Genomic DNA, 14917 nt, shown 5'->3' on the forward strand with positions numbered 1-14917 from the left:
CACACACACTCTGTCTCCCTCTCTATTTCTTGGTCTTGTCTGTTGAGCTTATAAGCTGCTTGGGGTAGTGACTGTCTCTTATGGTGTGTCTCCACCATGCCCGGTACAATGGGGCCCTGGTCTGAGCTGGGGCTTGTGGGTGATCTGGTGATGATAATACTGCTAAGTGTCTATGGATCTGGGGAGTGGGTTTGTTCACAGCTTAAGGTTGGATTAGCAGTAACTCCAGAGGGTCCGTACCTTTGTCGTTCCTCTCTTGCCCTTGGTAGAGTTGTCTCCCAGCTGCTAGCAGAGCTTGATGGACTTCATTCCACCAGAGACGTGTTTGTGATCGGTGCCACCAACAGACCTGACCTCCTGGACCCAGCACTGCTCCGGCCTGGCAGGTACATTGCTCGCTGCTCTGGGCTTGCTTGGGCACATGGGTACTGTTCTTGTCCATATGTGGGGAGAGGCTCCTTGGGCAGTGCCTCGGCCTCTGGGCCCACGGGGCAAGTGGCTGTCGGGCTTCAAAGAGATCACGTTGTGCCCAGTGCAGCCTGCATCACCATGTTACCTTATCACTTTGCCCACCCCAGTCCCCTTTCCCTCCTGTGGTGTGGTATGTTCACTCGTCTCTTTTACCCTGCAAGCTTTTCTGGGCTGGGCCCGTCTCTGCCTATGTTTGTGTGCAGGACAGAGCGTGACACAGCCCTGGTGCTGATTGCAGCCTTTGAAAGCTACCACAGTGGAGACAATGGGGGCGATGGATTTCCTGTTGCCCTCCAGCCTCTTTATTCCAGTCTGGCGGCGTACTGGGAACGGAAACAGTCCTGGGCATTAGCCCTGGTGTACGGGGCTCCCCAGCCTCTGCAGAGCTCCTGCAAAGGGTCTGTGCTGGCTTCCCACTCAGCGCCTCTCGTCGGGCATGAGCTGGAGGAGGGCTGAGGCAGGGCTGAAACATGTTGATTCTGGCTACCCGGGCTGGCCCTCAGCCTGTGGGGATCATTGCAACCCGAACATAAGCTAGAGCAGCCCTCATGCTCCTCTGATTTACCCTGGGGTGGGACAGGCTGAGAATCGGGTGACGTGAGGCCACCTCTGTCTCCCCAGTCCCTGGGCTCAGCGTGAGAGTGGAGCCTGGTAACGCGGGTGCCAGGGAGCCACCAACTGCCCTGGTGCTGGGGGCAGGGCTGTTGTGCTGACGCTGGGAGCATGTGACTTGCCTGTTGAAGCAGGTTTTTCTTGATCTGTCCTTGACTGGCTCTTTCTCTCCACTGCCAGGTTTGACAAGCTGGTCTACGTCGGCATGAATGAGGACCGTGAGTCTCAGCTGCGGGTGCTGAGCGCCATCACCAGGAAGTGAGTGTTTGCCCAGATGCCTAGCTCCGAACAAGCCGCTTCCTTGCTTAGCTGTGCATGCGCCGTGTGGCTCGGGGGCTGGGCTAAGCATGGGTGGAGGCGGCTGGCAGAGTGGAAGGCAGTTCAGAGGTGCCGGTCATGGTGCCCAGAGCTCTGTGGGGGCTGCCCCTAGCTCGGAGCTGGAGGTAGCATTGGTGTGCAGGCCTCGCTGCCGCAGCACTGCTCCCTAGACTCTGTCCTGGCCTGGGGATTTGTTCTGGCCATGCTGGCTGGCAGCAGGGTGTGTGAGGTGTCAGGCCAGGCAGACAGGCCTGCTGCCCAGGAGAGAAGGAAAGCCCTGCAGCTGTGGGCAGGAGCAGGGCTGTACCGGGCTCCCTCCAGGCCTACATGAGCTCACACCACCTCTTCAGCTCCAGGCTCGACCTTCACACCCACAGGCCCTTCCTGGGCTGCAAGAGGCCTGGCCTCAGCCAAAGAGATGTGGAGCGCTGTAACAGGGCTGTGTCTGCACACAAGGGGACAGACCCTCAGCAGGGGAGTTATGTGCTGCTTTGTTGAAGTCACTGTTGCTTGACACCAGCTGAGGAGCTGGCCCTGCACTATAGAGGTTGTGGTGCCAGGGGTCCCATTGTGATCTGCCAGTGTTTTTACCCTGCCCACACTGCAGGGCCCCAGGGAGTCTCCCATCCCTGTCCTAGGGATTATCCATGGTGTACAGCTGTGCTTTAACCTGTTTGGAGGTGGTTTAGTTTCCCCATCTGGCTTGTGGACGATCACTGCTGTTTCTTCCAGCTCAGGCCAGGCATATCCTGGTTGGAGAAATGAACATGTGCGTTGCTGAAATCTGTGTCGTATGCTCTCCGGTCTGGCTGTGTGGCTGGCTCGTCTGCCAGAGCCCTTCCTGTTAGGGGAGACCGAACCTCTGGGGTGTGGGGTTTGCACAGGAATTTTTGATATCGAGACCACTTTGATATAGGTAGGTACGGAAGCTCTCTTCTGGGAGGAGTCTGCAGCCAGGAGCCAGACCTGCAGACGTCTGGTCTTCCCTGATTGACAGATCTGAATTGCCTTTGAATCTACCCTGCGGGAGTGAGACTCCACTTGTGATGCGGGCCAGCAGTGTTCTTGGAGGAGGGAAATGAACGAGTAGGTTAATCAAGTGGTGGAGCCTGTGATTATGGAGAACCAAGTGCAGAGCCCAGGGGGGCTGCACAGGGAGGAGCTGACCTGGGGATCCGAGTCCTCCTGCCCACAGCCTTCTGGCTGAATTCTGTGTGGCTGGATTCAGTCTCCAGCTGTCTGTGGATCTAGCATTTCCCTTCCTGGCAGGTTCAAACTGGACCCTTCAGTGAGCCTCAACAGTGTCCTGGATCAGTGCCCTGCACAGCTGACGGGAGCAGATCTGTATGCGCTCTGTGCAGACGCCATGATGTGTGCCGTCAAAAGGAAGGTGGATTGGATTGAGGAAGGTAGGAGCCCAGCCCTTTCCCCTTGTGCACTGTGCAGAGGTTAAAATCTCTAGAGACAAGCTGGACCCCCAGCTACTGGGAGGGGAGTGATGCAGAACAAATTACGCCAGGCAGACATGGGGGTTTCCCCTGATAGGGTTTAAGGGCAGTGAATTGGGTTTTAGTGAAGCATTTGATACAGTGTCTTGTGAAATCTTCCCTCATCAATTCACACTGGCTTGGACTAGACTCTGTTGGGGGTTGGGACAAAGGGGAATGCCAAGTGGCCAAGCCAAGTCGGGAGGAGGCTCCTCCGGGGATTACCATGGGGATTCAGGCTAGGTCAGGTCATGTTCACCAATGATCTGGGCATTTTGGGAACATTCACAAGGGATTGTAACTAAACTGGGAGGCATGCACACACGAAGGCAGATGAAAGCAATGGAGAGGCAGCATTGTCCGTTAGTTAGAGCGGTGGGCTGGAGCTAGGAACCCCACTGTCCAAGTCCTAGCTCTGTCACGGGGCTCTTTGAGGCTCCGCACGGTGGGGTCCGTCTGCATGAATCAGCCTGTGTGATGGGCATTGGTATGTCTCTGTACGGAGCTCCCCATCTGTAGAATAGGGTCATGATCCTGGCTTCCCTCTCCGGGTTTGGCTCCTCAGCATGCTGTCTAATTTTGCAGTATTAAGAAGGGTCCGAGCGAGGCAAAATAAATGGAGAGTCAGACTTAAAAAATGCTCTGTCCAGGGACGAGTGAACCATGTGTCAGGCAGCAGGGAGAGCCCTGGGACCCAGCCTTCCTGCCTGGCCAAAGCTGGGGTAGTGAACAGCGACTGAAAGGGGACTTGTCATTGGCTGTGTTTGGTCACCAAGTGGTGTGGCAACCTTTTCTCGCTCCAGCCACTCTCTCTTGTACATGTGCCTTAAGCTAGGTAAACAAACATTATATAAATGGGCTTGAAGTGGACTCTGCTCTGCCATCCTGGCGGTCAGCCACTTCCAGCTGGGTTGTTTGTCCCCCTGCTCTCGGCACAAGGCAGCTGCATAGTGATGGGTCTGGCACCAGGCTCTGAGAACAGTCCCACCAGGGCTTGTTCAATCTGATCTGAGCAGGGAGCCTCACGGCCCAAAAGTGACCAAGGGCTGGTGAGGTTGACACAGGAGGGGAGAGTCTGAGTGCCGAGTACGTGCAGCTTGGCTCAGGGACTACGATCCCCACCCCCCCGCCCCGGTGTAACCCCAAAAAGTCTGTAGGCACGCTCGCTGCTGGAGCAAGGAGGTCTCCTCTGCTCTCTGTTGTTGCCCCCCTTTCTTCTTCTCACCAGCTGCTCTGCAGCTTCTCTCCCTGAAAGGTTAAAGGGAAAGGGAGTGGCTGCGGAGAAAGGCATGAGCTGTCCCCTCTGGTCACTGACAGGCAGACAGCTCCCATGTGCACGAGGCAGAGCGGGGTTTAGAGGTTTGCCAGCCCAGAACATTCCACAGTCACCAAGCAGGACCCCTAAAGTCCTGGGATTTAAGAAGAGAATAGACTGTGGGTTCTCTTTCATTTCTGATTTTGGAGCTCTTAGGTGGCACCTGGACCACGGTTTCAAGCTTTTCTCCGCAACCATGATGGTTAGAAACTTCATTACAAAACCAAGAGCTGAGAGTCACCCGTAATCACATGATTCTAGAATATGGGGCTAAAGAACATTCTCCACTGCAAGACGCGGCAGGGTGCCCTTCGCCCTCTGGGGAGCTGGCGTGGAGGCGTTCGCCAAGCCCAGCCATTCTGCCCAAATTGAGTTCACGCATCTGCCTTCCCACAAGGCAGGTTCTTATTTGCCTAGGCTTGGGCAGCTTTTGTTAAGCCATGATTCTGAATGCGAGAGAATGTCAGAGGAGGGGCTGGAGGCAGGGGGTGGGGGCAGGGTGAAATCAGAGCCTCATGTGGCTGTTCAAAAACTCATGCAGAGTCTAGAGTGGGGGCTGTCAAGTCTTGCCTGGCTGGGGGCAGATTCCTGGACTGGGGGTGGGGAAGACCAACTCCCTGTGCCATGTGCATTCAGGTGCCTGTGTAACTCTTTCCCCCAGGGCTGGACACGGAGAGTTCAGCTCTAGTTCTGAGCATGGAGGATTTTGAACAAGCTGCTGCAAGGCTGCAGCCATCCGTTTCGGAGCAGGAGCTGCTTAAATACAGAGTGATCCAGCGGAAGTTTGCTGCCTGCTAGCCTGCAGTGGAAAGGGAAGGGAAGGTGCTCACGAAGCACTAATACGGAGAAGTCCAAGAGGATTCGGGACAGCTGTGTGGGCTGGTGATGTGGAGAGGTGGAGGTGTCATCACCTGCTGACTCCTGGCCAAGCCTGGCCACCGTTCATGGACGTGGGGTGGATCTCAGGCTTTGGGCAGCACAGCTGGGGTTCATGTTCCTCTTCTGTCTCAGGCCCCCTCCTCCAACCTCACGTCTTATGGCCAGGCTGTGGTGCACCCAACTCCCACAGCCGCCATCCCGCCCTCATGACCTGGTGTGTGAGGAAGGGGCTTTAAGCTGAGTTGTGGATCTCAAGGGAAAGGAGTGCAACCAAAGCCCCTGTGAGACCCTGCACTAGTCATGGATGTCCCATGACCCTGTGCCTTCCCCCTGGAGTAAGCAGAGATCCTGGGCTTGGGGGTGGATTGTCTCTTCCCCCTCCCACAACCTCCCTGGGATGTGAGTGAATTAGCAGACGCCGCCTTCTCGGGATCAGTGTTGTGGTCAGTGCAGGAAATGGCTTCCCTACTGCTGGGCTGGGGGCTGCGTTCCATGCTGTGGATAAGCTCCAACTCATGCCCTTCTAGGGCTCCTTCTCATCTCTCCGATGGGCTGCCAGGAAGCACAGCAGCTGCTTCTCCCGCGCTGTGTGCCATGGTGCAGCATGGCAGGGTCAGTCTCTGTGCGCTGAGATCTGAGTTGGAGAGAAACTGGGCTTGGTCTGTTTCACTAAATTAAAGGAGAGCTTCTCTCAGCAGTTCCATAGCTGGGGGATGCAGCGGGGCACTGTCCCAGCTCAGGTGACAGGGGGTGTAGCGGGGGAGACCCTGAGAGCAAGACAGTTCTGGGAGGAGGTGAGGTAGGAATGGGGGTTGGTGCAGATTTGTAAGTGTCAGAAATGCACTGTTTCAAGCAGATATGTCTGATTCTCCAAAGCTATCATGGTGCTGTGCCAAGGAACGGGGCCAGGGTGGTTGTAGACAGCTGGGGGCTCTGGGAGTAGGTCTCGGACTTTTCTCCTGGCGAGAGGGGAATTCACACCCACAACTCTTCTCCCTGGGTACAGGGCTAGCATAAAACCTGGCACCACTGAAGGGTGGTCTCGTGCTGGCCCTTGGCATGGAGGGGAATCTCATCCTGAATGAGAGAGAACTTCCTGGTGGAGCTTTAGCCACCTGTGGTGGGAGGGTCCCCTGCTGCTTTCCCTCCTGGCTTATGCACCTCAGCTAGGGATGGTGCTTCTGATCACTCAGGCAGCCACCATCAAGACAGGAGGGGAGCCAAAGCGGCAGGGAGGAAGCGTGGGTCACCTGAGAAGTTTCTGAATCCCCCTGGCCAGCTCCTAGCACATGGGCAGTACACAGGGAAGAGGCCCGGAGCACCTGACTTGTGTGAGGATGTGGCTGGCTGCACGGGCTGGGGGCAGGGGTATGTACTGTACATAGGCTTTCTCAATAAAGGGGGAGTTTCTGGTCTAGTTTTTGGCTGTGTCTGGGGATTTATTGCCCCCTCTGCAGCTTCTGGCTTCATCTGGGGTCAGGCATTCACAGAGAGCTGCCAGAGGTCATTACAGTCTGAGCACACAGAGGGGCATTGACTCACCAGGCGCGCAGGTCGCAAGAAGCAGACTGTGGGCTCCTGTCAAGCCTGGCTTGGTGTCATTGTACCCACTTACCAGCTTCTGTCGGGGGGCTTGCAGGGGTGGAGCTGAGCCAGCTGGGGCCTCACGTGAGCCTGGCAGGGAGTTTGGGTCTATGCCAGGCAGCTGTGCCCAGCAGTGCTGAGCCTGCAAAGGCTGCCTGGGCTGTAGCAGTGCCCTGGCCCCTATCTGTGTGGCTGGCTCTTTGGGGACAAGGAGACACTGTGGGGCAGTAAGACTTGGTCAGTGATACTGGCTTCAGCTTTTCTCTCGCATTGCCTGGCCCCAGCTTCCTCTCCCAGGGGAATCGCAACAGCCTGTCCTCAGCAGTGCCAGCGATTAGTAGCAGTTCTCGCAGCCTGTGGTCACGCCTGGCATTCTCCCCCGGGGAGGGACTGAGCCGGCTGGAGCAGCAGAGTGCCTCTTTCCAGCCACCAATGGACACTTACCCTCCTCTGCTGCTGGGAGAGCAGCCCAGCAATGGGCACGCTGATGGGGGGTGGGTGAGGAGGTGCTGAGTAGGATGCTGGCCCGGAGCTGGGCTGAGGCACGGGCACCAGTGCTAGGCACAGCGCTTCTGAGCACAGGCCCCGAAGCTGCCCCACTAGTGGTTGGCTGTGTTGCACCCCCCAGCCTTTCGGGGTTAGGCTGCCACCTCCCCTCTGGGGCCAGAGAGACCTGCTGCTGCCTCGAGCAGCCACCTCGCCTTGCCAGCCCCCACGAGCACCTTCTCGTTCTCGCTGCCCTTTTCAGCAGCAGGGCGCTGGGGCTGACCCCTCCCAGTGCTGCCAAGTGCCTGCAGCCTGGCTGGTCTACCCCTTCGTCGCTCTCCCTGCACCCTCGGCCATGCAGCTAGGTGCTTAGCCCCCGCTCACCGGCTGAATGCTGACAACACCTGGAGGAAGCTAGCTCAGGGCCAGGAGCCTGGCTCTGGACAGCAGCCACCTTCCCCAGCCAGGTTGCGCCCTGCGCTGGGAGGGAGGCGGGTACTAGCTGTTGGCAGACAAGACGAGGACCTCTGCCCCCCACTCCCAGCCTTGAGCAGCTGCACCAGCTGGCAGTGGTTTTCCCTGCTGCGAGGCTTGTGCCACCTGCTTTTCTCTCTCAACTCCTTTCCTTGCCCTCGGGTCAGGCTCACGCTGCTGCTACCGGGCAGCAGGCCACCAGCTGCACCCCGCCGGTCCTGGGCCGCGCTCAGCAACCCTTGCTCGGGCCCCTCCGGGCTGGAGCCTTGGCAGCTTAGTCCAGCTGGGGAGTTCAACAGCTGCTGACACTGCAGCCAGGCCACTGGCTGGGGATGTTCTCCAGCTGCCGCCGCTACGAGTACCCGAGCCAGTGGGCCTGGGCCTTACCCGCAGCAACCAGCGTGAGCCGGCCCTGTCACTCATCCGTACAAAGGGCACAAAGGCACTGCCCCCCCTCGTGGGTGCAGAGAGATCCCCATGACCGGCACCAGCAGAGTCCTGCTCACACCAACTCCAGCCTCCTCGGAGCGTTGCATCCCCAGCCCAGGCGCAGAACAGACACGCAGGACCACGTGCACTGGTAACTCTCCATGAGCGTTGTTTCACTTTCCCCGCAACAGCCTTCTGGAGAGCCCTCGACAGCCCTGAGATCTGGACAAACGCCCCCCACCCCGGTGCAGCCTGGCAAATGCGAGAAGCAGAGAGGGACAAGCAGCAGCCATACAGGCCAGTCTAGCCAGCCACATAGCCTTACGGAGGCCTCACAGGCAAAGCCTGGGGCCTTCCCCTGAAGCGGCCGGATGGTGGAGCGTCCCATCAGCCGCCCAAGCAGAGCTGTTCAGACAGGAAGATGGAGAAGCGTTCCACGTCCTCGTCCGTTGCCACAGGGCCGGGGGCGCAGTCCAGCCAGCAACGCCAGGCGGTGCCTCAGCCAGTCTTCTTCACCACGTGGATGAAGTAGCAGGGGGTGTAGGCCTGGCCGGGCTGGTAGGGCTGGAAGTCACCCAGGACACTGTGCTGACACTGCCCATGGAAGGCGTTCTTCAGCAGCTCCGTGAAGGCCTCCAGGCAGTGAGGGTAGTAGGAGAGACGGAATTTGCTGGAACACAGGAGAGAGACCACAGTGAGGGGCTGGGGCAGGCGCCTAGGGTGGGGGGGCCTCTGGCCTGTGCCAACGTGACCCTGCCAGGAGCCTGCCGTGAGTGGGGGAGTCGGGCTGGCAGGGATGCAGCCAAGCCGCCCAGGGCTTGTGCTTCTCTTCAGCCTGCAGGAGTCCCCAGCTGGGCAAAGCAGGACAGGCCCCTGCGGCGTGCGCCCTGTGTCCAGACACCTCGTGTGCATGTGGATTGGGGCCCACCCCTGCTCTCGCCACCAGTGACTGTGCCGGCCAGCACATACCTCAGTTCCGTGGCTTCCTCTGGCTCCTGGGCTGGGACCTGCAGGGTGTAGTCCAGGGTCACCATATGGGCTTTGTTGTTCACTAGCAGCACGGATGTGGTGATGTCCTTCGTCAGGTCACTCTGGAAGGGGCACAAGGCCAAGAGCTTCCTGTTACCTCCTCCCCTCCCATGAGTCAGCCCCCAGGCACAATGGGGGGAGTTGCCCCAGGTCTGCTGGGGTGGCATTTGCCTCCCCCTGCCTGCTCGTTCTGGGATGGAGCCTGCCCAATGCTCCAATCCCAACCCCCAACACAGCCTGCTCTCCTGGTGTGGTCTGCACAGCACCCAGTGATGCCTCTGGCCACGGCTACCCCCGAGGGCACATAGGGGGCTGCTACACTCTCCTTCCTCTGCTCCGTCCTCACCTGTGACTCCAGTCGGTTCAGGCTCCCCCATTACCTCCCTAAGCCCTGTCCATCATTAGCCAGAGCTGCCCCCTCCTATCAGGCCAGCTGAGGATTCATGCCACCAGGGCATCAGAGCCCATGGCATGGCTGGGGGACTGCCAGAGCCAGGTCGTGTGGCCAGGGAGGACGTGTGGGGTGGCGGGAGGATTCTATCTCTCCATCACTGAGTGTCAGTCAGCTCTCTCCCTATCCCGCAATGGGACAAGACAAACAGAGCAGCTCCCTCCCCCCCCCCCCCAGTGACCTCCCCCTCCACCAGGGAGGCCTGAAGGGCAGTGACCTTGTAGTAGATGTTCTTGCCAGGGGGGGCGCAGCCCGTGGCCAGGATGTAGTCATAGTTGCGATGGTCGATGACCATGAGGCCGCCTGGTCGCACCATGCTCGCAATGTTCTTAAGGGCCAGTTTATGGTCACTCTGGTCACCTAGGCAAAGGGGTGGGATTCAGCTACCCCCGTCTGCAACACACCAGAGCCCATCCCCCACCCCAGCTGCCCCCGGCATCTCGCTCTGTCCTACAGTGGCGCTGACAGAGAGCAGAGGACATGTAGGGGGCTCTGGGGCCCTGCGGGCCTCAGCTAAGCAATGCTTTACTGGCCACAGCCAGCTAGTCTGCCTCCCCAAGAGCCCCATTTCCTGGCTGGAGATAAGCAGGCCCTAGCATGGCCCACACTGGCCATCCAGGAACGCCCTAGCATTAGAGGGCCCCTGGAGCAGGTACAGCCAGAGGACCAGCCCAGTGCCCTCAGGGCAGGGAGAGGGGCTAGGGTAGGACAGGGCGGCTGGTGTGCACTGCACAGACAGCTCATACAGAGCCGCTGCAGCACAGTGTAAGTTAGAGCAGCCCCAGAATCCAGGACGCTCCTAGGTGGAGCCGAGCAACCTTCTCTTCTCTCCCTCATTCCTGCACCACACAGGGAGTTGGGACCTTGGTTGTATTCTGGACACGGACTGAGCATGGGCTGGGAGTTCGAATCCTGCTGCCATCCCAGCGTGGGCTGGAGCAAGTCTCAGCAACCCCCTGCAGTAGTAAATGGGACGGTGGGCCTGTCTCGCCTGGCAGCTGCCGAGGGCTGGTGCTTTGGAGATGAGAACCCTGCGTGCGCACCTGCCCCCGGCCCTCAGGGCTCTGGCTGCAGGGCTGGTCCCCGGAAGCAGACCCCGTTCACCAGGCTCACCTTTGAAATCGGGCAGATGCGCAAAGGAGTTTCCCAGGCAGATGACAGCATCAAACCCATCTCCAGGCTTCTGCAGGTCCTTGTCCAGGGTGAGCCAGTTGGCCTCCTCAATGACTGCACCACACGAGAGCTGGTTACACACACACACACGCGTGCCTTGCCTTCCCTGGGCTAGGGGGCCTTCCCTCCTGCACACAGATCCCCACTCCTCCTGCCTCAGCACCCATTTCCACTGCATCCCAGAAAGCACTGCCGACCCCCAGCACGCACCACACAGAGTGGTGCTAACTGACCAGCTCGGCTCAGAGAGGCACTGCCATGGCCAAAGACAACAGCCGCAACACTCAGACACTCACTACCCTGGGGAGGTGGGACGGGGCATCATTCCCATTTCAAAGCCAGGCCCAGGGAAGCTAGCGCTGCACCATGCGAGGCGGGTGAACGGGGTGTGATATCCAAGTGTCTTCCTTAATGACTTCCAGGGAAGAGGGGCACAGAGCACGTTGTTACACTTGCTGATGACCCTATGCCAGGGAAACGTTCCAGTAGGTCTCTGAGAGCCAGGGTACCATGAGGGGGGTCTGCCTTGGACATGCAGCTGACAGCACCTGGGGACTGGACGTTGATCCCCTGGGGCAGGGGAAGCCTGGCAGAGCCGGCAGTAGGCGTTTCAATGCCGGGATGAGCAGCAGCAGGAGTCCCGTGGATTCTGAGCTCCCCCTACAGAGGCATCATCACCCCCAGTGCCAGCAGGAAGCTGTTCTCCTGTTCAGCCCCAACCGCGCTCATTGCCAGCCAGAGACAAAGCAGGAAGGGTTCAGAGCCTGAGCGGCTCATTGCCAAGGGGAAATCAAAGGCGTACATGTTGCATCGGGCTAAAAGACAGGACCTGGGGCCTCCCCCCGCCAAGGCAATCCAGGGGCAGGCACACTGCTCCATGGCATGTGGCCAAGTGTGCGCCCCCGGGGCACTGTGCCTACCCCAATTGTCAAAGGCCTCTTCCTTCCGCCGGTTCCACCGCTCCTTCAGGGCGTACTTGAGCATCTTGTCACTGGCATCAACGCTGGTCACGCTGAACCCGTCCTCCACCAGCATGATGGAGTCCACCCTGCCGAGGGCAGGAAGAGTGTGACACACACCCGCAGGGCACATGAGCGGGGTGCCTGGGTGCGCGCCAGAGCTGGGGGCATCACACAGATGGCGTGAGACGGGGTATCCCATAAGGCTCCATGGGTGTAGAGGTTCCCCTCAGGCCCTGGGGGGTTGAAGAGGGGTCTCACATGCACCGGGGGGGGTCCCCTCGATCTCAGGGGTTCATACACACATGGGGTGGGGCTGTACAGGGGGGGTCACACACACAAGGCAGGGGTTTCCACTCACACACAGGATGGAGGCTGTATGGGGGGGGGTCTCACACACACACATGGGGCAGTAGGGGTTCCTGCATGTGTGTGGGGAGGGGTTTTCCCACACATACCACAGGGATGTATGGGGGGGGTGCACACAGGGATGGGGCTGTATGGGGAATCTCACACACACAGGGTAGGGGGAGTTCCTACAAACACACAATGGAGGGAAGGGTGGGGGTGGGAGGGTCACACCTACAGGGTAGGGGAGGGTTCACACACACAGGTAGGGGGGTCACACACATGGTGGGGCTATACAGCAATTTCACACACACATGTTGGGGGTTCCCCCTCTGTACGGGGCTCTCTCACAGAGTGGGATGGGCGGCTCCCACACACAGGGGCGGGGGGGTTAAGGATCTCACTCACAGGGGTGTCTCAGACACAGGGGGCTGTATGGGGATTGCACAGACTGGGGGGGGGTCTCAGACACAGGGGGATCCGACAGACTGGGGGCTCTTCGGGGATGTGACACACACACAAACACACAGTGGGGCTGTACGGGGATTTCACAGACGGGGGGGTCTCAGACACGGGGGGGCTGTATGTGGTGTGACACACTCACACACAGTGGGGGCTGTACAGGGTGTCACACACACACGGAGAGCTGTACGGGGTGTGACACACACGGGGGGGCCCGTACGGGGTATCACACACGGGGGGGGCCGTACGGGGTGTCTCTCACACATGGGGGGGGCTGTACAGGGTGTCACACACATGGGGGGGCCTGTACAGGGTGTCTCTCACACGGGGGGGGCTGAACGGGGTGTCACACATGGGGGGGGCCTGCACAGGGTGTCTCTCACATGGGGGGGGCTGAACGGGGTGTCTCTCACACACGGGGGGGCCTGCACAGGGTGTCTCTCACACACGGGGGGGGGACTGTACGGGGTGTCACACACAGGGGGGGCTGTACAGGGTGTCTCTCACACACGGTGGGGGCCTGTACGGGGTGTCACACATGGGGGGGCTGTACGGGGTGTCACACACATGGTGGGGGCCTGCACAGGGTGTCTCTCACACACGGGGGGGACTGTACGGGGTGTCACACACACGGTGGGGCCGTACGGGGTGTCACACACACAGGGGGGGCTGTACCACACACGGGGGGGCCTGCACAGGGTGTCTCTCACACACGGGGGGGCCGTACGGGGTGTCACACACACAGGGGGGGCTGTACCACACACGGGGGGGCCTGCACAGGGTGTCTCTCACACACGGGGGGGGGCAGCACAGGGTGTCTCTCACACGGGGGGGGCCGCACAGGGTGTCTCTCACACACGGTGGGGCCGTACGGGGTGTCACACACACAGGGGGGGCTGTACCACACATGGGGGGCTGTACGGGGTGTCACACACACGGTGGGGGCCTGCACAGGGTGTCTCTCACACACGGGGGGGACTGTACGGGGTGTCACACACACGGTGGGGCCGTACGGGGTGTCACACACACAGGGGGGGCTGTACCACACACGGGGGGGCCTGCACAGGGTGTCTCTCACACACGGGGGACACGGGGGGGGCGTACGGGGTGTCACACACGGGGGGGGCCGCACAGGGTGTCTCTCACACACGGGGGGGACTGTACGGGGTGTCACACACACGGTGGGGCCGTATGGGGTGTCACACACACAGGGGGGGCTGTACCACACATGGGGGGCTGTACGGGGTGTCACACACACGGTGGGGGCCTGCACAGGGTGTCTCTCACACACGGTGGGGCCGTACGGGGTGTCACACACACAGGGGGGGCCGTACGGGGTGTCACACACACAGGGGAGGCTGTACCACACATGGGGGGCTGTACGGGGTGTCACACACACGGTGGGGGCCTGCACAGGGTGTCTCTCACACACGGGGGGGACTGTACGGGGTGTCACACACACGGTGGGGCCGTACGGGGTGTCACACACACAGGGGGGGCCGTACGGGGTGTCACACACACAGGGGAGGCTGTACCACACATGGGGGGCTGTACGGGGTGTCACACACACGGTGGGGGCCTGCACAGGGTGTCTCTCACACACGGGGGGGACTCTACGGGGTGTCACACACACAGGGGGGGCCGTACGGGGTGTCACACACACAGGGGGGGCTGTACCACACACGGGGGGGCCTGCACAGGGTGTCTCTCACACACGGGGGACACGGGGGGGGCGTACGGGGTGTCACACACGGGGGGGGCCGCACAGGGTGTCTCTCACACGGGGGGTGTCTCTCTCTCTCTCACACCCCCCCCCCCCTAGAGCGGGTGGGCGTTCCGGGCTCCCCGGCCCCCCGCTCCCCGGCCCCGGCCCCGCTCCCCGGCCCCCCGCTCCCCGGCCCCGCTCCCCGGCCGCTCACCCGGTGCCGCAGGCCACGTCGAGCACGGCGCGGCAGCGGTGGCGGCGGAGCAGCGCCAGGAGCCAGCTGCGGTACTCGGCCGTGCGGCCCCGCGTGTCCCCGATGTAGAGCTGCCAGACGCGGGCCGCCCGCCCGTCCGCGTACTGGTCCGGCAGCCCCTCGGCCGCCACCCCCAGCGAGCGCGTCCGGTAGATGCTGTCCACCATGCCGCCGCCTGCCCGCGCTCTGCCGGGCCCCGCCGGCTCCCGCCCCGGGCCCCGGGGCCGCCCCGCCCCCGGCTCCCGCCCCCGGGCCGCCCCGTCCCCGCCCCCGGGCCCCGCCCCGGAGACCCCTGGCAGGGCGCGGGCTGGGGGGGGTATGAAGCCAGCAGCCTGCTCACGGCTCTCCGAGCACCGGGATTCCCTCCTCGGCTGGCTGGGCTCGTCTCCGTAGCGAAGGAGCCATGAAGGACCCAGAAAAGGGCAAGTTCTCACTCCCAGGACGGGGGCTGGAAATTTCCCGGGCCTGGGTTGTCACAGGCA

At 60.9% G+C, this 14917-nt stretch overlaps 2 protein-coding genes across 4 annotated transcripts in view; one reads left to right on the top strand and one right to left on the bottom strand.

Moving 5' to 3' along the window:
• Window positions 1-6502, top strand: part of PEX6 (peroxisomal biogenesis factor 6) — a 28400-nt gene extending 21898 nt beyond the window's left edge. Inside the window, exons 14-18 of one of the 3 annotated variants that reach the window (XR_012158349.2) lie at window positions 270-386; window positions 1264-1341; window positions 2671-2810; window positions 4360-4600; window positions 4865-5008. Coding sequence is in view for 2 of the 3 variants with exons in the window: in XM_073339881.2 (XP_073195982.2) it covers window positions 270-386; window positions 1264-1341; window positions 2671-2810; window positions 4865-5001 (472 nt within the window). In the remaining variant the exon portion in view is untranslated. Of the gene's footprint in view, window positions 1-269; window positions 387-1263; window positions 1342-2670; window positions 2811-4359; window positions 4601-4864 lie in introns of those variants that run through there. The other 2 variants (XM_073339881.2, XM_073339882.2) reach the window with 2 other exon arrangements.
• A 1700-nt stretch (window positions 6503-8202) lies between these two features.
• On the bottom strand, window positions 8203-14651 carry GNMT (glycine N-methyltransferase). The gene is made up of 6 exons (XM_073339886.2): window positions 14397-14651; window positions 11629-11756; window positions 10649-10762; window positions 9753-9895; window positions 9025-9146; window positions 8203-8725 (listed from the first exon to the last, which is right to left on the bottom strand). Exons 1-6 carry the CDS (start codon window positions 14600-14602, stop codon window positions 8554-8556), a joined length of 885 nt encoding a protein of 294 aa, XP_073195987.1. The 5' UTR covers window positions 14603-14651; the 3' UTR covers window positions 8203-8553.
• Between the last annotated feature and the right edge of the window lie 266 nt (window positions 14652-14917).

This window comes from Lepidochelys kempii, chromosome 3 (genome assembly GCF_965140285.1).
Source record: "Lepidochelys kempii isolate rLepKem1 chromosome 3, rLepKem1.hap1, whole genome shotgun sequence".
NCBI classification, from domain to species: domain Eukaryota; kingdom Metazoa; phylum Chordata; order Testudines; family Cheloniidae; genus Lepidochelys; species Lepidochelys kempii.

Excerpts from the sequence above, each read along its gene's own strand:
- GNMT (XM_073339886.2), bottom strand. The coding sequence starts at position 14,602 with ATGGTGGACAGCATCTACCGGACGCGCTCGCTGGGGGTGGCGGCCGAG. Across the intron at positions 11,757-14,396 it reads GACGTGGCCTGCGGCACCGG|GGTGGACTCCATCATGCTGG; the intron begins GTGAGCGGCCGG and ends TGCCCTCGGCAG. Across the intron at positions 9,147-9,752 it reads GCAAGAACATCTACTACAAG|AGTGACCTGACGAAGGACAT; the intron begins GTCACTGCCCTT and ends TGCCCCTTCCAG.